Genomic DNA, 22159 nt, shown 5'->3' on the forward strand with positions numbered 1-22159 from the left:
TAAGGGGTCAGTCTCAGCACAGTGCAAGGACAAAGGAGGCAGAGGAATGAGAAGGGCTGGTCCGGCAAGCGAAAGGTAGATCAATAGACAGCAAGAAAATGAGAAAGTGTAATTCTCACTCGGCACTATTTATCATGCTGGTCCCGACGGCCGGCAACCATAACTCACCCAAGAATCACGCTGTAGAATTCAGAGGGATTTTTCATGTCTTCCCTTCGGTCTGCCTGCCCTTGTCATGCATTCCCATGGCATGAGGTCAAAATGCATCAGCGGTGACACAGTTCACTCTTTTGGATGTAGTTTTCGCCACTGACGTTGTCACAGTATGACTTGTTTTACAAGGGAGAACACGTGAAGTTGCCATCATGACGCATTGTGACTCACCATTAGTGACAATGTCAACGTGACACATTATTCATGACCACTCACCCCCTTTCAAAATGGTGATTTTAAAACTACAATATTATATGACGATAATAATAGTAATAATAATAATTAGTTCAATTAATCGATTCCCACAATTCGTGACAGGGACTGATGCACGCTGTTGTTTATTTATGAATGCAACATGACGGCATCCACCACGCATGTCCACGGATCTCAGAATCTATCTGCCCGAGCCACGATCCGATTCACCAAAATCGCCATCTACTTTTCATGTCAAAGAGTGAACGACAACACGTGTCTCGGTGTGGCGAGTTGGGCCGACCATTCATTCTCGTCTCGTTGCTGTCAGAGGAGCCGCATGCAGAGCACCTGAGTGATCAAAATGTTTGGTGGTCTGAATGGAAGAGCAGATTGATTTCTATGGTGTCCTTCATGACTCTCTGCTTTCTGTGAAAGCTGTTGGGCATATTAAGGATCATTTTGTCAAATTCTACATACCGTTTATACATGAACGGCGAGAGCACTCTGACATAGGCCCACGTGTTCCCGCTGCGTGCCACTTCTCAACCTGTCCTCCTGTGAAGCTGCCTTTTGTCTGCGTCTGATCACCTGTGCAGTGTGTGTTTATGCCACAGCGGAGCACAACAGGGAATTAGGACCAGATGACTCCAAAAGGCCTTGCTTGCTTGTGTTCTGCTTTCTGACACCATTTATTCAGCACCAATGATTTTTCCTCCCCAGCGGTGGCTCTCTGCTTTGTCTGTTCCGAATCAGGGACGGCAAATAAGCAGTAATGGAAGTGAGCAGAGGGAGTGAGGACGGGGAATCAGCCAACATCTTTCCGTCATCACTTTGGAAGGTTGCGACCCCAAAGCAAGGTGGCACAGAGCTGCTAAATTATTCAAACTATGTCTCAAGACCCGCGTCTCGGGAGGAGCCGGACCCGTGATTGCTGTGAGCGGACTGACTGACATTTGCACATGAAAAATCGCGTTTCCCCAGCAACACGCAAAGTAGCATGCCTACTTCTGACTTGGAGGTGGAAGGACTGGGAGCTAATTCCAAAAGGGTACATTTTAAGGCTGGATTTGGAAGTGTGCCATTGCAGCGCAAAGAAAAACAAACACGTGCACCTTCCTTAGCTCAGCAGCAGGCCCAATTAAAAATAAAAATGTAGCCAAGCAGTCAATGAAAGGGCAACAACATCGAAATACAGTAGTCAATGATACAGACACACTCGTGTCTACACAAACACAAGGAATGTAGTGCACACAAAAAATGTAAACAACAGCAATCGCATACAATATATCAGAGGTGCCTGAACCTTTTTCCTCCCACTGTTGCATTCTGAATAATCGAGGCATGCAAGGGCCACTTTGACACTTCTTCACCTTTAAACTAGGGACACTCCATTTGTGCATCTATGCAAAGCCTTTAGATATTCTTTTCATGTATATTATTATTTTTCATGAAAGAAACAGCCAGGTGATGAAGCAAACGTTCAAGGATTTATCCGAATTTTTGAGTGCATGACCACTGGGGTCATGTATCCCACTAGAATAGTCCTTGTGTGGAGTGCTCCAGGAGTATGGGGTACCAGATCCTCTGACATCTGCCCTGCCTGCACATCGGAATCGTTTCCAATAAATTTTGGACTTTGCCAAGACTGCAATTTGTCACCGATTCTCTTCATGAGCTTTTTGGACAGAATTTTTACCTGCAGCAAAGGCTTTGAGGCTGTCCAGTTTGGTGGCTGCAGTATTATGTGGCTACAGCGGGTGTCTTTCTCTCAATCTGCAATCTTGCTGGAGCCGCTCGCTACGGAATGCAATGTTTTTGAGATGAGACTCAGTACCTACAAATCTGCGACCACGGTCCTCTATTATAAAAGGGTGGAATTCCCTCTTCGAGTTGAGAATGAATTCATGTCCCAAATGGAGGAGTTCAAAGTATCCTGCGCTCTTGTGGCTGATAAGTGATGGAAGAGTGGATTGGAGTTCGACAGGCAGATTGCACCAGTGATGCGGACGCATTGGTCGGTCGTGGTGAGGAGGGAGACGACCTAATGGCCAAGCTCTCGACTTACTAATAAATCTATGATCCCACCCTCAACCTCTTGTCACAAGCTAGAGGTCGTGACTAAAAGCACAGGATGGTGGATATAAGCGGTGAAAGGAGTTTCCTCCAAAGGGTGTTGGGGTTCTCCCTTCGAGACAGGCTGAGGAGCTCGGTGCACCGGGAGGGACTTAGGGCAGAGCCGCTGCTCCTGCGCATCAAGAGGAGCCAGATGAGGCGGCTGGGGCAGCCACTTCGGATGTGGTCTGCATGCCTCCCTGTTGAGGTGCTGCAGCCCCATGCCACATGGAAGCGGAAGACCCAGGACACATAAGAGACCGTCTCTCGGTTGGCCTGGGAACGCCCCGGGATTTGTGACCATCACATTTGATGGCGCGTTTAACTGACTTTTGCGGCATACTGTGCATAGATTCCAGACTATTTTGGTTGAACTACACTGTTCCACTGTATTCGCAGCTCAATCTTTACCCAACTTGTTGCTGTGTTTCGATATTTGAATTATATCTGTCGCGCGGCAAGTGTGCAATAAGTGCACCAACTTCGGATATCACACCGGAAGGAATGAGAAAATGCTTTGGTAAACTGGATTATCCCCGTGAGCTATGAGACTGGAGGTTGCATGCAGTGGATAAACGGCTCTGTTGGAAGGAGGAGGAGGTGGAGAAAAACACAGCTCAAGGGAGGGAGGGCAACATGTAAGGAAAGAGGCAGAGGGTGGAGCCCTGGACAGATGACAAATTGTGATTAATAAATGTGGTTCAGGAAAGCAGTATGGAGGCTTGTTATTAATAGAGCGAATTAGAGTGGCTGTGCAACTCAATCTAAACATGCCACTCCGCATCAGGCCCCATAATCAGAGCTTAATGGAACAGCACAGCGCCAGGATGCACATGCGCACACCTTTGCATGCGCTGCTTGCAAATGTACACTTACTGTGAAGTCAGAGAAAAAAAGAATGCACGGCAGCAACACACCACACACGCCCGTTACTTTCCTAACGTGGGCGCCGCCATCTTTGCCTGAGTCGCATTTGGGGGCGAAGCCACGTCACGATAGAGTCAAACTGAGTGACTGGTCCCAGTCGGGTCCAGAATTATTTGTACAATGACTCTGAGTTTTTTAAAATGTTTCCTTTATAAACATAAGGGGATTTGGAATATTGTACAACAGTCACGATGGGATTGAAGCCAATACTTTCAGCTTTAATTCACGAGGTTTGCACCAAAATATGACATTCACCACTTCGAACTCACAGCCATTTTAAACAAAGGAAGAAATACATCCAGTTGCAGAAATAAGAATGAGCATCACTTTAATCATTTGCATGATGAATCCTTTGTCACTGATGAGTGACGGAAATCGTGAGTTTCCTCCCTGGCAATGCTTTCCCTGGGCTTCAGTGCAGTGACCTTCCCTTGCTGCTTGCTTTCATCTTCACTTGTGTCTCCGGTAAGTGAGAAGCATGTTCTATTGCCTTGAGATTTTTTTGTTTTTATTTCATCTTTATTTCCCCAGGTAAGGCTATTGAGAACAGATTCTCATTTGCCATGCCAACCTGGCAGCAGACAAAGTCAAGCACAGCACGGTAACAGCAACAAATTGTCTAGTGTGATATAGCTACAAAATACATTGTATCATCGCACACGGTGAACAAAAGCTTCAAAAGAGGCGGAAAACACGGTGCGGCAATCATGTACAACATCCCTGACCAACTTTTTAAACAATGACATTGGGGATGACTGAGGTGAGATTCTTATTTGCTGCAGAGTGCTCCGTTATTGTTTGGGACGGAAAATTGAATACAAGATCGCCCAAAAGTATTGAAGACTTTGGGAGCAAAGAGATTGACAAAACTGCTGGAATGGAGAGTGCGGGTAGTGGTATGTATGGTGATCAGAGGAAGTAAAGTAAGGCAGAGAGGACAGTTGTTTTAACAGGAAGCAATTTAATAGAATGTGTGAATGAAGATGTATTCCGGTATAGAGAACCTAATCAGGTCTTAACGTAAGAGATGAATGTTGATGTGTTGGGGTGTTCGAACTCTTCGGCAGGAGCTCAGTTCATTTGCCGCTTAACCAGACAAGAGCGGCACTGGTGTGTTGCCTCCTGTGTATACTTCCTGCAGATTATGTGGCATACCTGTAAGACTGACCCCGTAATGCCACTTCATCGCCGCCCTCCCCCAGTGACTTCTAAATGGATTTCCAAGGGGCCCATCTACATAGCAAAGACGAGCAGTTTGATGGCAGGATTCCCGTCAGCGTAAACTGTGGAACATGTAAACGGTGCCAAGTTTAGCAGTGACGGCCCTGTGGTGGTGATGTGCCTCCCTGGCATACTGTGTCTTCATCCATCCGAGATGGTGATCAATATGCGTTGCCCCTTCTTTTTACGTGATGGACAAATGCACCTGCATCAGACAACTAAACCCCTCAACGGGGGCCATTACTCTGCCCGCTTGCAAGAAACAATGGATTTATTTTGTGCGAGGCAATTCCTAAATGTTACGCATTAAAAGCGTGGAGTTATTTAATGTTGCTGTGGGCGGGGGATTTGAAGAATTAGTATCGGAAACTAAGCGGCCGAAGCGGAGGAGAAATAAAATGTGACTAATGTGGCCATAAATAAGTTCCTGGTTCTCCCCTTATTTGTTTACACGGAGGGTAGAGTAGCTCAAACAAAAATGATGCATCTGCACAAAAGACAGAGATTTACTATGTATATCTTAATCGGTGAAATTAATCACTAAACTGGGTAACAACTCAAGCGGGCCACTACTTATCCTCCTGTGACTCCGTGTATGGTTTATGGTGACAACGGAGTCCCGTGCAGCAGCCGGTCTCATAATAAAGCAATAGCAGCGAGGCATTGTGTCAACACAATGAATATCATAGCAATGAAGTCACAGGGATGAAGGAGCAGAAAGGGAGAAAGACGGTTGAGAGACATGCACGTATTTCAATATTAATCACCTCAGTAATATTTGAAGAGGCTCTAAAAATCCAATTGCGAGCATATTGCCTCTGTTGGCAATGATGATCTGCCCCCTGCCACACAGCAACTAACAGTAGAGAGCATTTTGGGCTCAACCAGGACCAACCAGAGTGTGAAAGTGTGAGTAAATAAATATCCACTGTGGGACACTTTGAGCGTGTCGCAGAAAATTGGAATGTAAATCTGATGCATTAATATCTACACTGGCATGTCCAGAAAAAAATACCACAATACAATATTATCATCTACTCTCATCTACTGCACTCCAAAGTACAGTGGAATACAGTTAAAATAATCAACAGCGGATGCGGTGTATAATTATCAATGAATAAAAAAATAATCATGTAATGCCATGCAAAATACAGTACTATACTGTTCAAATTAATTACAGAAGGTGCATTGTAAAATAAAAGCCAAATACTGGTGACCCTGCTGCGAAGATTTTACTGTTATTTTAAAGGGAGAATTCTTTACAGTGTATTTAATGTAAACTCGCGTGAAGCCATGACTTCTTCTCTTTTATGAGTGGCAAGAAGTTTATTGTACCTTATGCCCTCCAAGAGAAAAACATTTCATCGCTCCGCCTGTCACAATAGGTTGCTGACATAGATGAAAGAACAACAACAACAACAACAAAATCATTGTCGTCATGAATAAATGTTATCCAAATGAAGTCCAGCTGGATCATTTCCCAAGGCACCGCTGCTGATCCCTCATTACTACGGTTGGGATTCGCTGCTGTCTAGACAGCTGCATGGACTGAGCCCTAAACTCAGTGCCCAGCTTGCGTGAACCAACAATTCCCAATGGAAAAACCAAACCTTTAAGCCCAATTCCCGGCTACATCCGACCCAACGTGCGGGGAAAGGGAGTGATCACCCAGACCTCCATATCTGCAGGGATCCATTCAGATGATCCCCATATTGCCAGCAGTGGTCAGCATATATCAGAGGGACGAAGGAGGAGTTATCAATACTGTATGTAGACCTGTCCGCACTGCTCCCAATGCGTCACCATTAAACTTTAAAGACAGGATTGAGCCACACAGGTGGTACGGGATACTATGGAAATTATATGAGTTCAAATCAGACCCAGATTTCCCTGAGATGAAAGATTATCAATAGTCAATATGACAGTGGCGAGTACAACTGACCCCCTTTCAATCAGACATTAAGAATATGGCGCGCCCCCCCTCCCAACCCAAAATAAAAGACAAAAAATTGTGCTTCAATTTATTTCAGAAAAAAAGGGTTCTAGCACAGGAACTTAAATTCAGGATGAATTAATTTGGTGAACCAATATTTGAATAATAATACCAAGATTTGTAAAATTGATCAGCTTTTCCTCTCCATTACACGTGCAGCCCAAATCATCCTTTGTTAAAGAATGTTCTGAGACAGTATGATTTTATTTCCAGAATATGCTGCGAGACAATTACAAAAAAGGCTGAATGCAACCCTGGGCCATATTTTGGATCGACTTACAGTGAAAGGGAGGCAAAGAGAGAGAGAGAGATAGAGAGAGAGAGATAGAGAGAGAGAGCGCTAACAGGTGTGTCTCCAAACGCAAATGTGCAGCAGTCCAGTGTTACGGCGGACATCTGCAGCACCACTATTTTGGACCGACCTAAAACAAGAAAAAAGTGCCACTTTCTGTGGTGTGCTGCCTTCTGACGTCATCCTGGTGTCAATGTGCATCTCCTACCTTGACACACACACCTAAAGATTTGGTGCTACCTGAGATCCTTGTGCGTGGAACATTTGGCATTGAAGAGGGGACTGATTGTCTTAAATACACGCGGGGATTCCCAAGGACTGACGGTGAGCAGCCTTTTCTTTTCCTCCCATCTCAAATGTGTAAGTAAACAGAGGAAGGCATTGCTCCGATGAATTTGGAATATTTATGTTACAAGCCATGAATGATTTAAAAAAAAAAGAATCATTACCATGTGTTTGAATTGTTCAAAATGTGATTTGAAAATATGTGTTATAGTAGATGGATCATTTTACTTCTGATTTTGTACGGTTCAGTTTCAATTGTGCATCATTTTTTCCCCTCAGTGCCAATATAGAGGAGGAAGAGTCCCAAAGCTCTATTGGATGGGACAAACAAGATGATGGTGTGAGGAAGAAAAGAATCACTCACTCGTGTAACATGGCCAAGCGGCAATCTTTATCAGGGCTTCTTGAATGACAGCTGTCTGTGTGAGCAACAATACATCTAAGAAAAATTGGATCGCCCTCCCATTTAAGGGGAATTTGGCAGCACTCACTTAGATAAGTTCCAACTTTGATTTGTCTTTGATGCAAATAAATGAAGAGTTTGAGGTTTGAAATTTAAAATTAAAACCAAATCAAAGCTCCTTTTAAACGATGTTTTGGGTAGAATTGTTGTTTGGCCCAAATATTTATGATCTCGAACGCCATAGTGGTAAAGCTTCATCTTTCTTATCTTTTTAATCACAGACTTGGAGATCTTTTTTTTGTTTGTTTGTTTTTATTGCCCCTGGACACCGTCATCATTTTTCTTGGAGCTTTTCATCTGCTTGTGTTCCTCTGGCTGTCTGCCATATTGCCTCTCTCATCTCTCAGTACACTTGTCCCACTTATACACTTCCCTCCCTCTTGCTCACATCCTCTTGTACATTTTAACACCGTACTGGTCCCCTGAGAGGCTTCACCCTGGCGAGCACCATTGGAGTCAAGGGGGAGGAGGACTTTTTGACACTGGCTGCTTCGCGCCTCAGCCGCAGGAAGCGTGTGATTGGCGCGGCTGTAGGTGTAGCTATGGTACTCATTCTACTGGTGGCCATTCCCCTGCTGGTCCACACAACCAAAGGAGGAAACACGGGAACTGAGGGGAGCCATTACGAGATGCTCGGAAGCTGCCGGATGGTCTGTGATCCCTACACCACCTCTCAGCCAGGCCAAGAATTAGCAGCGGTGTCTCCGCCACCCCAAGATTACTCTGGGAAGAAGATCAGGTCCAGCATCCGGGGACCCCCGGGGATCCCTGGCCCCCCGGGAGCACGTGGGCCCCCTGGGGGGCCAGGCAAGCCGGGACCGCAAGGTCCACCAGGTCCCGGACCTGGTGGCTATTCGCCGTCACTCTACACTCCCAAAATTGCCTTTTATGCAGGGCTTCGCAAGCAGCATGAGGGGAGCGAAGTACTGAAATTTGATGACGTGGTAACCAACGTGGGCAACTACTACGAGCCCAGCACGGGCAAGTTCACCTGCCCGCTGCCTGGCATCTACTTCTTCACCTACCATGTGCTCATGAGAGGGGGTGATGGCACCAGCATGTGGGCGGACCTGAAGAAAAATGGACTGGTGAGTAAATATGTGTGCGTGTGTGTGTGTGTGTGTGTACGTGCGTGCATGCGTGTGTTTGTGGCTATGTGGAAGCACGTGGACAATCCATCCATCCAAGGTGGACTGTTCGTCGGGCAGAGCTGTCAGATGCCTTGTGGGCCGATGTCTTTTGGGGCTGTTGCGTCTGTTTAATGATTACTTTCCCTTTTTAAAATCCTCCATTTTACCACAGCCCACAATTTAGAGGGAGCAGCCCATTAATACATTTACAAGATACTGTCATGGAAATGCATGCATCGCCTTCACAACTTCACCTTTTATTATTGTTCTGAAGCAGACAGACTAGTTACTTTTTGTGTTTGCTAATTAAACCAACAGTCGCGATTCATTATTGAAACACACCAGAGCCACTAAAAGAAAACCAAATGTGAATTATCCCATTACACCAGTCAAGCAGAGGGCACATAGTGACAAACACACACTCACACACACACACACTGAGCTGGAATTATTCCTACGCTGCCCGTACAAAAGTCAGCCGCACACACCCTTCCACTATCAGTGACCTAATAGAAGATGTGGTTAACACTACCTATCACTGACTCCTGTTCGCTCACTTAGCAGGTGTCCATGTGACAGATGACAAATGAAAGAATCGGCGTCTTCCTCACTAAAGGGGGAACCATGCAGTGTGAAGTCGCCTGCCTGCCACCCATATTTACCTTTGCACGGGCGCTGCAGCTGAATGACGAGTGGCACAACGCAGCCGTCACAAAAAGGAACAGTCTAATTAGAGAGGATCACACATCCAGCTTGATTATTGGCTAAACACGAGTGCAAAAGATCACCGAAAGAGCGTCCATCACTCGGCGGTCCAGTCGGTTGACACCTCAGCTATAAATGAATAATGAATGCAAAATTGACACTCCACTCATCCACTCCTGCATTCCCCAGATACTAATTAAAGCTTGAGAGGGATGTGTGGGTGGAGGAGGGTGGGGTGGTGTTTGGTGGTGTGAGAGAGAAAACGAGTCAGGATATCACTTGTATTCACTACACTGCCATTCGAAGACTCCAAATTCAAGCAACCTATTTTTTTGTCCAAGCATTCGTCATGCAAGCACTTGTACTCAGTATCAAAGAAGTCATGATTGAAACATGCACACCGCTATGTCCTCATAAATACCATTCTTGTGAGTCTGACACATTGCAGTGATAGAAAAAGTTGGAAATCTGTCAAGCGACCTGTCTAATGTCCAGTATTGTCATTCAGGTCATCTTCGCCTGCTAAATAATTGAAACATATTGGATGAGATCCTCTCAATACCCACTATACTTTCTTTCCCGCTGTAAATCCCCCCCCCCCCTTCCGCCACTTGTTCAATTGCTTCCTCATTAATTCATCATTTCATCATTGTTTATTTTCATTCAACTCAATTATTAAATTGAGTTGAATGAAATTAAATAAAACCTCACCGAGGTCCCTCTGACACCCGTCATGTGGTCTCTTTAAACGCTTCCGTGAATAGAGCGCTTGCCTAAGAGGGCTTGACAGAAAGCCAGCAGATGGTGTGAGGTGCAGTCAAAGCTGCAAAATACTTGATCAGATGTGGAGTTAGTAAAGCCTGCAGGCTACTGGGCGCACAGGTGGTGGCTCGGGTTTATAAAATGGACACCATATTTGGCAAGTTCCATTACAGACAGTAGAATCAAACAATCTGTGGGGTTTTTTTAACCTTCAAATTTGGTCAGATTTCATTTGTTGCTTGTCCATCCTTAAACAAAGAAAAATCCTCTCCTGCACCTGAAAAATCCTCTCCTGCACCCATTCTGCTTAGATTCTAACCTTCATACCTTCACAGACACACAAGACAGTGAAATACAAAGTACCAGCGCCTCAAAATGACAAGCACAGGCTGAGATTTCCACTTGGAGTTTCTGGAAGGGAGGGAAAAAAAAGAAAAGTGAGTTGATGCGAATATGCGGAGTGAGGCAGACGAAGATGGATGATTTGATGGAAGTGTGGAGACAGTAGGCCACGAGACAAGCCATTGGGGAGGCTGACAACGAAGGCCAGGATGAGATTAGGCAGGATGACCAATGGACACGAGCTCGGCACATCTCGGCAAGTCGTCAAGGTTGGCCACGGGATGACGGAAAAGTGTTCTGCCCTGTGCACTTGTACTGGATGGCCCAAAGGAAAACCTCGTTCTGTTTCCTGTCGCGATCTATCATATTTTGATTTTTTTTTTCCATAATCCAAACTGCTGCGATTCTAAAAATGTAGCTAATGGCACAGGCAATGCTTTGATTTGACATCTTGATGAAGTGATCCTGCTTGTTGAACATCGCAAACGGATGTACTGTACTCAAATATTCAGTGGCAGACACAACTAGACCCAAATCAAAATCATTTGTTCAGAAAAAGGTGTTCAGTACAGGCTCTGCTAGAGAGTCCCAAGGGAGCAAAATAGGCAGGAGTAACACGATCATTGCTCAGCATGGCTTAACCATATGACGACTGGCGCTAATCTCTAACTGTCCAATATTGCAGCTGTCCAATATTTGGGGGTTCAGCTAGCCCACTGAAGATTCTAATTGAAGAATCTGGTATTCGGATTCGGATTTTCTTGGTTCTAATAATTAATGACCAACTCGTTTTCATTTTTAGGCATTCAACATTTTCTACTTAAATTTAAAGCGTACATCGCAGCACACGAAATTCCTTTAGAGAAACAGAGTTTGGTCTTTGAGACGGAGTGACATCAGAGCTACACTAGCAATTTTTCCGGCTAAAACAACAGCTGTGCTACATCTCGGAGGTTGTTTACCTCCATTTTTTTCCAATCCCGCTTATCCTGAAGAGCGTCATGGGGAGTCGCTGGAGCCTGTCCCCTCTGACATCGGGCGGAAGGCTAGGACAACCTAAACTGGTCACCAGCCAGTCGCAGGGCACATATGGAGACAAACGACCATCCACACAGTCACTGAGTGAGAACCGATCCCGCACTGCCCACAGACAAGTCAGGCGAGTGTATCACTCCACTATCAGTGACTGGTTTGTGTATTTCTGGCGAGTTGCATGCCAGACGGACGGATTTATACCTACGTATATTAGTGCCTGTCAACACACTGTGTCATTTTCGCTGTAGAGACAGAAAAATACAATGAAAACGCCACCGAGAAATCAATGTATTCAACTTACAGTCACTCTGATGAGGGTGCCGCGCATACATTCCCGTATTACAAAGACTAAGATTCCTTGCAGAACACAAACCAATGCCTCATTCGAAGAAGGTAACCCGATTCTGTTTGCATAGCACAATAGAAAAGGGCCTAACCCAAGGGGTCTTATTCTGGGTTTTAAAAATCAAAATAAGAGCTTATTTCGGTTGCGCTTGCATGACCTTTAAAAGCCCAAATACTGCCAACGTTTGGGTTTTAAAAGGGTTAATGACTATTGACTGCATGTAAATGTAGTCTATTTGCCCATGAAATGGCTTATTTCTATTTCATTATTTCTTAGAGAACAGGCTGTGTTATGTGTCCGAGTCAATTGTGCTTCACTTTCCCATAAATTGGGCAGGGTGTAGGCCATTAGCATAAAACTATTCAATAAAATCACTCACTGATGAAAAAGAAATACATGTCAGTTTGTTTTTGTTTTATAGTTATGCTTATTAATTACAGTACTCTGAACAAAAACCTACTCAGGCCTCAAGAGTCCTGTGCGTGCGTGCGTGCGTGCGTGTGTGTATATAACAAGAGGTTGGTAATGTGATGCCTACATCGTAGGAGCATGTGCTGACTGCGGCAGGGCTTCCATGGGATTCCCAGAGATCCAATAGCTATTAAATTCCTTAAATCCTCACTCTGTGAGCCCGACATGCTCACACCTCAATCTAACTTCCGCAAATCATTGCAGCTTGACGGGGATTCAAAGTCTGGGGATTTGTGATTGAAGAGCACGGGTCTTGCTTCAGCAGCTACCATGGTAGTGACATGACACAATCAAACTGCTGGGCAATGTCATGAAATAATGTTGATTTCACCCCCAGCAGTTGCTTTGCTTTAGCTGGAAGACAGATTTTAATATGATTTGTGCCCTGAAGAAAAAGAAAACGCTAAATACTCCCAAGTGGACGGCCAGTCAATTTAGGAGAAGGTCTCTCCTAAGCCTGCCTGAAGGTGTTTTCTTGTCTGCGTAATGTCATTGTGGGCCAGACTGCAGCTTTGGGTCTTCCTGAATCTGGGAGTAACCAAAACTATTTTTTAATCTAAACATCTTCCCATACTATAAAGTCCGAGACGTGACAAAAGTCGGTGTAGGGCAAGGGTGTCAAACTCATTTTCACATTGCGGGCCACATACGGATGTGTCGATGTCAAGTGGGCCGGACCATTCAAATTATACCATACTCTGCTAAAAATAACCAACATATCATGTCTTTCCTTTGTTTTGGTATAGTGCAGCACAAGAACATGAGGAAAATATTGAAATTTAATGAACATGTCTTTTTCATGAAACACTTTAGATTTCCTTAGAAAAATGTGCAATTTACTTTTATCATTCACATACCTGTATATGCATTGCAACTGATCCCACTGATTGTACAAAGGCACAAAACTTTAACAAGTAATTGGTATTGAAAAATATAGCCATGCATTTTAAGATTAAACAAGATTTATAAAGAAATGATTTTTTAAACCATTTACACATGTGCATATAAAATCCAAATTTCATCCCTGCCTACACTTTACAAACTAAAGACAAAACAAGGTGCCTCATATCGGATAATCGACGAACTGCATCTTATTAAAAATATTCATTGTATGTCTTTTATGCATTTTTTTCCATTTTTAAATTATCCTGCGGGCCTGCTGAAACCTCCTTGGGGACGGTTCCGGCCCACGGGCCGTATGATTGACATCAGTGTAGGGGATTCAATTGTGGCCACAATGTGTAAACAAAATGCTAATTGGCGTCCAGAAAATACAAATAGTCTGATGTCTCAATACAAGACAATTGGGTAGGCAACCTATACGGTCAGGTAAAGGTAGTGGTTGGGGGCTTAAGAAATGTACAGGGTACATTTTAGATTCTTCAATGTTCCTAATCTAACATTCAAAATTTTGTGATGCGGAAGGAAGTACCTGGGGAAAAGTGGCATGCTCTAACCACTAGTCCCACCGTGCTGCCTGGATAAAAAAAAAACCTGAAAACATTACTCGAAATGAAGGATGAATCAGTTAAGAAACGGCCATACTGTGATCATGTTGAGTCATGAATCGCATTAGATTGGCAGTGGTCCCTAATTGTCGCCGACAAATGTAAAGTCACAGAATGATGTCCTAAGAATCTGTAATAATGACACCAACAAGTGTTGCAAATGAGCAGACCTTTCTGCAGTTTTCTCACCTGTCATGGCAGCTTTTAAAAGGTCAAGTGGTGTTAAAATGTCAACACTTGCTGCGACCTGTAGGAACTTCCCCAAAGATATGAGACAGGTGAAATCTCATCAACCTTAAAGTAAGGTCCAAGAGTTCGTCGTATGAGAGGAAACACCTGCCATGTATATTCACACGTACTATTCACTAGACAGTATTTCAGGCACAGATACAGTACAGATAGACCCTAAGTGGGGCTCCGGCACAGCCCTTTTTGCATGACTGTGAAGAGTGCCCTCTCCACCAGCCATTTTTTAAAAAATTCATCAATATTTAAAACATTTTCAAAAATACCCTCTCTGTCATCAATTGTCCTTAAAAGTGTTTTGATATCTGAGAGGTATCTTGGGAGAATTGTGCCGCAGTGCAGACAAGCCTCCACTATTTGGGGTGTGTAGACTTTTTCCATTTCCTTTGTAAATAGGTTCATTAACGGTTGACTGTGTTAACACAAAGTAAGACCCAAGTTAAGTACATCTACTATGGTATTTATTTTTTTATTAGGTGAATAATTTTGGCAATGGGTATCCCTTGTATGGTGGTGCTTGAGCACCTACCCGCAAAATTGTCTGCGCACGTGCCTACTATAGTTCCCTGTCTTGCTGTGCATCTGTATGCCCAAGGCAATCTTGCTGTCTATTATGAAGCATAACACCGAGTGGCAGGTAATAGCAATCCAGGATGTGGTTCATGTTATAGACGCTTGTCGTCAGGCTCCCTGAGGAGAAGGACGATCTGTTCAATAAATATTCAATTTAGGCACGCACGCACGCACACACACACACGCACACACACATACACGCACACACGCGTGCACAAACACACACACACACACACACACACACACACACACACACTAAAGTGAAGCCCACACTTGAGCCCTTCTCATGCGTCTTCCCATGTGCTGTGGTCCCTTTGGTAAGTTTAACAGCTACTTTTCTATTGTCTCCGCTCTAAGAGGTCAGTATATCACAGTGAATGAATCCTGTCAGTTTTATTACCCGTGGAGCGCAGCGCCGCAGATGAAAACAAGACTTCTTATAGCCCCACATCGCTCTGGTCTCACAAAATAGCCTTGCTTGATCAGTCCGTGACATCCCCTCCCCTTCCCTCATACCCTTGTTCTTTTTGTATACTTTCTTTCAACTCAGGGACTTTGATTGTATACAAAACGACAATGCGGCTTGCGCCGTATACCCCCTCCTCACCCGTGGTTCCCGACTGCTCCCGATGGGTTTACTGGAGAGCCTGTAATGAAAGGGCTTGGCGCAGACTGCCATTGGCAAGCCCAATAGGAGTCCCTGCCGCAAGCTTTTACCCCACACCTTGCTTGGGGATCAACACAGCGTGCTGGATCAGCCTGTGTCCTTCATCCATATCAAACACCTCTGTTGACTTCCGATCTTAATCCCCCCCAAGCCTCTCTGTCTGTGTGGTGTGTTCATCGATGCCTTGTGTTATTGCTACACGCGCAACAAATGGGGCGGAAGCATCAATTCATTTCTCGGTTAAAATCGTTCTTCCTTTTTTATTTATTTATTTTTTTTGCTGTAAAGAATTCACACACATGAAGCGAGGATGATCTGCCACAGCCTAATGGGGTGAAAGTGTGGCCCTGTCTAACTCCGCTTGGCCCAAAATGATGAGCGGGTTGACATAGGACGTCAGCACCACAGCATCACTGTCAGCCACAGCCAAAGATGCAAATGTGATATTGGCTGTCACGAAACACGTCAAGCACAACAACAGCGTGTAAAATTTATTCATGACTGAGTAAACGGATTGCGGGAGAAATTCTTGAGCATTATAGTGACTATTTAAATACAGTACCTTCATTGAACTTGTACTGGCTCGTTTTGATATTTTGGGATATAATGGCCTACATGACACAGTGTGAGCAAGAATAAACTTTTTTTGCCTTAAATAACCACGAAACAAATAAAGAAGTACTGTATTGCATTATAGTTTTTAGTTGTAGGAATGAAAAAAATCCCCGGACAGCTCGGGGGGGGGGGGGGGGGTCAAAACTGTTAGCAAGATTTGTATGTAGCCTCACTTGACTAATTCCTCCCCTCTCGAGTCTCTAACGTGGAAATTCATATTGGCATAAAATTGGGTCATTATGATAAATAGTCACAGAGAACATATATCCAAAACAGCAAAATCGCAGTGAAAGCATTACTAAACTAGCATTAGCACCAAGCTGATAAGGCTGCTACATTGGTTGCATGACTTATTTTTAATGGAGTGTTCTAAAGCGACACGTATGCAACCACTATACTAATGTTATAGGTTTGATAGAAAACCAAAACATGGTGAGCTCCTGAAACTCAAAGTAATAGGGCAAAGCAAATGTGTGACTCCACGTCAGACACACCTTCTGTATGTGATTGGTTGTTTGTCCTCAGGCACGTTGGTATGTTAAAAGTTTAATTCATGGTTCAGCGAGAGCTGGCTTTGAACTGTGAGTTCATGTCACCCGTGTACTAATGTCAGGTTGAACTGACAGTTTGAACAAATGTGTTGATAAGGGATTTTTTTTTTAATTTCAAACTCCCCCTGAAAATGTTGAAGCGCCAAATCATCAATTGTATTTTCTTGTGCACAACATACCACAGTTGGGAAATATAGTAATTGCTGAACTAGCAACGCACAAACAGAATCTCCAAGCTCCAACATTACATGAACAAAATGGACAGAGTACTGTTCTATATATGTTGTCATTGTATTTAATTTGTCATTGCATTTCTGGCCTAATTTATTTGTATCATTATTGCAATAGCAAGCGGGAGCGTGTGGTAAGAATACAAGAAGATTGTAGAAAGGTTTGCAGGTCTGTTCAGCCCCCGGAGAGTCTGACTTCACTGCTCCTCAAAACAATGTGTCTGAGATCGAACAAGGAGCAAGTTTAACTACTGCTCTCCCAAATGCTGGATGTGGAATGCAGCTTCTTGTTTCAAGAGGTCTGCAACTACTGTCCACACACTAGAACTTGACATTGTGGAAGATAGATGGTGAACAATACATTTGAATGAAAATAAAATGGCTGAAGGGAGAATAATATCTTTGTGAAAAGAATTCAGGCTCTGTTGCGGGGCGACTGCTTCCAAATGGATGCACGTTCGTTAGGGAGAAAGGTTACAAGTGATAGTGATGACACGGTGGTAGTTTGGTTGCAGATCATATTCCGCAGCTGTCACAGAGATGTGTTCGGCTCATCTGAGCGGTGACAGAGATTGACTGTTCCCGACGCGGACGGACACTGAGCGAGACACAAGGCCACTGATGGCTGACACATGTCCAGTGACTGCGGCTGCGACAGCAGAACTATTGAACCGTCCTGCATGGGTGGAAGACGTTTGAAATGAAATGCTTTCATGAATTCAAGAACTTTGTTACCAACCACCAGGATTTTGATTTTGCATGACAGTTACCGGTAGTTTTTTGTTTCATTTTGACTTTTGTGTTTTCAATTCAACTATTGTCGAAAACTCGGTTTTAAAACAGATTTGTTGGTTATTTTGGTTTAAATACTTAATTTTAGTATAGTTTTCATTAATTTTAGTGTGAGGTTTTTCAAAATACGTATAAGGAGTATTTGTTGAGTGCAAGATTAAAAGAAAAATCAAGTAAACTACAATACCCAAACAAAATTTTCTTTCCCATAAAATGTTCTATGCGCCAGCATTCTGATTTAATAATCCGGTGGGGAGTTGGCTCAGATGGTGGGGGAAGATGCCAGTCCGACCTGGCAGACTTGTGAGGGTTTTCTGGGAGTGTCTGGCAGAATGCCCTGTGACAAGGAGCTTGAACTTCCCACCTCCGGCAAAGCTTTTCCCACGTCACGTACTTTGAAGACCTCCTCAACTCCACCAAGACGCATTCCTTTAGAGGAAGCAGATTCCAGGGACTCTGAGGTGTCGTATGAAGCAAGAGTATTTTTATTTATTTTTTTGTTATCCAGACAACACACCAACAGAGAAATCCCGTTTCCCCCTCAATCTCGGCACGTGTACTAAACATCAAGAAAGAGTCGACCCAATTAAATGTGTTAGCAAAAAAGTAAAGATCCACTGCCTGTGGGTCAATAAGCCCCAACTCGCACATAGCATGCAAAGGGGAAGCTGTCTGGCTTTAGTACCGACCACTCAATAATTCCGCATATCGAGCAGGACTACAGAATCATAAGCAACAGGTCAATATAGTGATGCTGCTGCTCTCCTCTGCTTTGCCGCCACCTCCGCTCCTCCTCCCTATGTCACTTATCTCCAAATCGCAATCAGATCTCCACCCGCGAGCCCCTGCCACAGCGGATCAATACAAGGAAGAGCGTCTGTGTTCTCAGTCCACCTTTGGGGGGCGGGTCACAGGTGATCGAGCTGTCTGTCTGTTTCTCCGCCTTGACTGTTGATCCCAGAAGGCCACGATGTCATCCTCACATATTAGTGGGTCGTTTGAGAGTGCTTAATAATAATTGAACGTGAGCAAAAAGGCGACAGAAGATTGACGTGGGGTTCATTTTAAGAAGGCGCTCAGTGCGCAGGGCTGTTGAAAGAGTGATGAATTCCTCTGCACTGACTGTATGCTCAGTTACCGCCGTAATCTAACTGTTGAATGTGTGTGTCCTTTGCGGGTGACAGGTACGAGCTAGCGCCATCGCTCAGGACGCTGATCAGAACTACGACTACGCCTCCAACAGTGTGATCTTGCATTTGGACGTGGGGGATGAGGTGTGCGTGCAGCTGGACGGCGGAAAGGTCCACGGGGGCAACACAAACAAGTACAGCACCTTCTCCGGATTCCTCATCTACCCAGACTGACAGACCTGATCAGAAGAGCAGACTTGCTTTCAAATCATGTCATCCATTCAAGCAGACTTGATGCAGGAGAGGCACACAACTCAACACACATGCACGGAAACCTATGCACACGGGCATCCCACACACATCAATGGCTGGGGGATAGAAAAGGGAAAAGTACAATTCAGTTGATTTATATGGGGGACATTTAACAACCTCCTTTGTGTGCACTCTGTGGCTCTAAAATATACCAAATATTCTAACGTGATGCGTTTGAACTTAACCCGAATAGCAAAACAGCACCATTGCTCATATTGTTTGCAATGCAATACTTGTGTGGCGATTAATGATAATCTTCCCTGCACTGACCTGCAAAGAATTTCTTGACGCATTTCTGCTCCCTGATAATATCCGCGCAAAAATACACACCTGAACAAGATTGGATGCAATAGGTGCATAAAAAGTGGCACCCCTACGAGGATTAGAATACAGTGCTCACTGGTGATTGACACCATCAAAAATGTATTAATGCAACAATATGGTTATTGTGCCTCTATCGTGCTCTTTTGAGACTCTCATGTAGGCAAAGGCATTTTAATTAATACCTCTCAGACAGTCAATCAAACCTGACTAGAGTATTATTATACACTATTTGTAAACACAAACTCATGTATTGATCGCATTGTCCAGGTGCTCCTGATGCTGTAAGATGTTTATGTTTCCACATGTTTGCAGGCAATTTAGAACCATTTTTAGAAATGAATGAATGTTTATTTAAACATAAAGAGAGGGGTGGGGGGAACGAAATAGCAATGAACCAACGATGGGCGGCACTGTGGACGACTGGTTAGTATGTCCGCATGAACTACACCCCTGTTACATTTTACGAGCCAAAAAATGCTTGCATTTATTTCTGATTATCAAAAGTAAAAAAACATCATACCTTTTACAACATCTGTATTATTGACAATATTATAATGTGTGTGTGTGTACGAATGGATGCAGAATATCGATAAGGCGCGACAGAAGGGACAAATAACTGTTTGACCCAAATTAAATGTTGTACAGTAAATCATATAGTCATATCATATCTTTGTTATTATTATTATTATATATATTTTTTAAGGAAAACGTTCAACTTTCCTCATCTGTCTTCTAGAGTATGTTGAAGAGGTCGGGTAAACAACTACTATTAAACAATCTATGCCTACATCATGCGTATTATGTGTTGTTGTTGAACCAGCGAGTGTCACAAAGGTCACGGCGTGCCACAGTGGACTGAGCATGCCGAGACGCGAGCCATTGGCTGCATGCTTCAACATGGATTTCCAATATGCTTTAAGTCATTGCCCAAGACGCAAACATTAACACCGCTATATTGATCTCCATTTATAATAGAGCCGGAACCTGCAAAATCCAGCCAATGTATGTTTTTTTTCAGATGGAAGAATATCAAGATCCATTGTATAAAAGTCAAATTAGGTCTGATTCGAATTTGGTGGATACGTTTCATGGCTTGAAACTCAAATCAGATGTTGCAAATTCTGCCAGTAACAGCAACTCCAGCAGAGCAAATTAACGAGATTCCCATCAGTAATCAGTTTGATCATTTGCCTAAATTCACAACTTTCTGCACACCACTCAGTCATCACCTGAACAATAATTGAACATGCGTTTACTTTATTTGGTCAATCCATTGCAAATTGCAAAATTGGTACAGTGTATGTACAATCATTGGCCTAAACATTAGCTACACTTGCACAATCTGATCACATTACGTCATGTATACGGCATTAAAAAAACAGCCTTTACAAAACTAATAATGCACATACTTGTTTAATTCTATTGATTCAACAATGTTTTTTAGTTCTGTGTAGAACTGCACTGCACCAGACAATAAATGAAAAAGGCAGACGTCATTTTTTTCTCTCGACTATATCAGAGTCAAGTTCATATTTATTGTATTAAGCCGATGTTATACTATTTGAAAGTATATACACACTGGTCGATCATCAATTGATGTTTCACCGTGGACAACATGTGACTACAGTACATCCACTTACATACATGTAAAACATATGATGATAATGATGCACTTATTCTGCTGCACTTTCAGCCTACACTGAACAACGGTCATCATGTCATGAAAAATGTTCAGTATTTATGAAAATAAATACTCCCTTTCAAAATCGTGCCAAGGAAATGTGTGATTATAGTATCACTCAATCACTGATTAATCAAGCAGCGTGTGCAGGGACATGCCAAAATCACATCCCGGTACATACTATTAAAAATAAATAAATAAATGTGACTGGTAAGTGTACAAATGTTTGATGTCAGAGTCATTATTTTTGCTGCATTTTTGTGGTAATCGACGGATTTTGATGAGGACACCAAAGGCACTACTGACCCATCACTCTCGCTGGCCCTGGTGTACTTATGGGACGTGTAAACATTGTGGAATTTGTTCAGATCCCGAATTGTCTCATTCCATGAAGAGTTGACAGCTCAGATGAATGATTCATTCATTCATTCATTCATTCAATTTCCGAACCGCTTTATCCTCAATAGGGTCGCGGGGGCTGCTGGAGCCTCTCAACTATCTTTGGGCAGTAGGCGGGGGACACCCTGAACCGGTTGCCAGCCAATTGCAGGGTACACAGAAACGAACAACCATTTGTGCTCACACTCACACCTAGGGACAATTTGGAGTGTTCAACCAGCCTGCCATGCATGTTTTTGGAATGTGGGTGGAAACCGGAGGACCCGCAGAAAACCCACGCAGGCACGGGGAGAACGTGCCGTGATCGAACCCAAGACCTCTGCACTGTGAAGTCGACGTGCTAACCACTTGACGACCGGGCCGCCTCAGATTAATTTAGTGAATTGATTTCGTTTATCGTCATTCTCTGAGCTCAGGTTTATATAATTGCCGGTGGGAATCGTTTCCTGAATCCGAATATCCTGCTTAATGAAAGAAATACAGGAAAAGGGAGCACCGTAGACGTCATCGATAATGGCTGATTTGTGCTGACAGCCCATTAGATTATTGATGAGGTGAGGGAAATACACTTGTGGTTATACAAGAGAGCTGATTGACATCTTGGACTTGTAATTTGGTTCACGATCAGGATGTTGCTTC

The 22159-nt window shown here is 43.7% G+C and overlaps 1 protein-coding gene across 1 annotated transcript; it reads left to right on the forward strand.

Annotated features, from left to right (window-relative positions):
• The first annotated feature begins 7054 nt into the window (after positions 1-7054).
• c1ql4a (complement component 1, q subcomponent-like 4) lies at positions 7055-20209 on the forward strand. The gene is made up of 3 exons (XM_086121338.1): positions 7055-7277; positions 7518-8789; positions 18859-20209. Exons 2-3 carry the CDS (start codon positions 8244-8246, stop codon positions 19036-19038), a joined length of 726 nt encoding a protein of 241 aa, XP_085977464.1. The 5' UTR covers positions 7055-7277; positions 7518-8243; the 3' UTR covers positions 19039-20209.
• The last annotated feature ends 1950 nt before the right edge of the window (positions 20210-22159 follow it).

Source organism: Hippocampus guttulatus, chromosome 1 (genome assembly GCF_054856545.1).
Source record: "Hippocampus guttulatus isolate MCC_2025c chromosome 1, RoL_Hgut_1.0, whole genome shotgun sequence".
Taxonomy (NCBI): Eukaryota; Metazoa; Chordata; class Actinopteri; order Syngnathiformes; family Syngnathidae; genus Hippocampus; species Hippocampus guttulatus.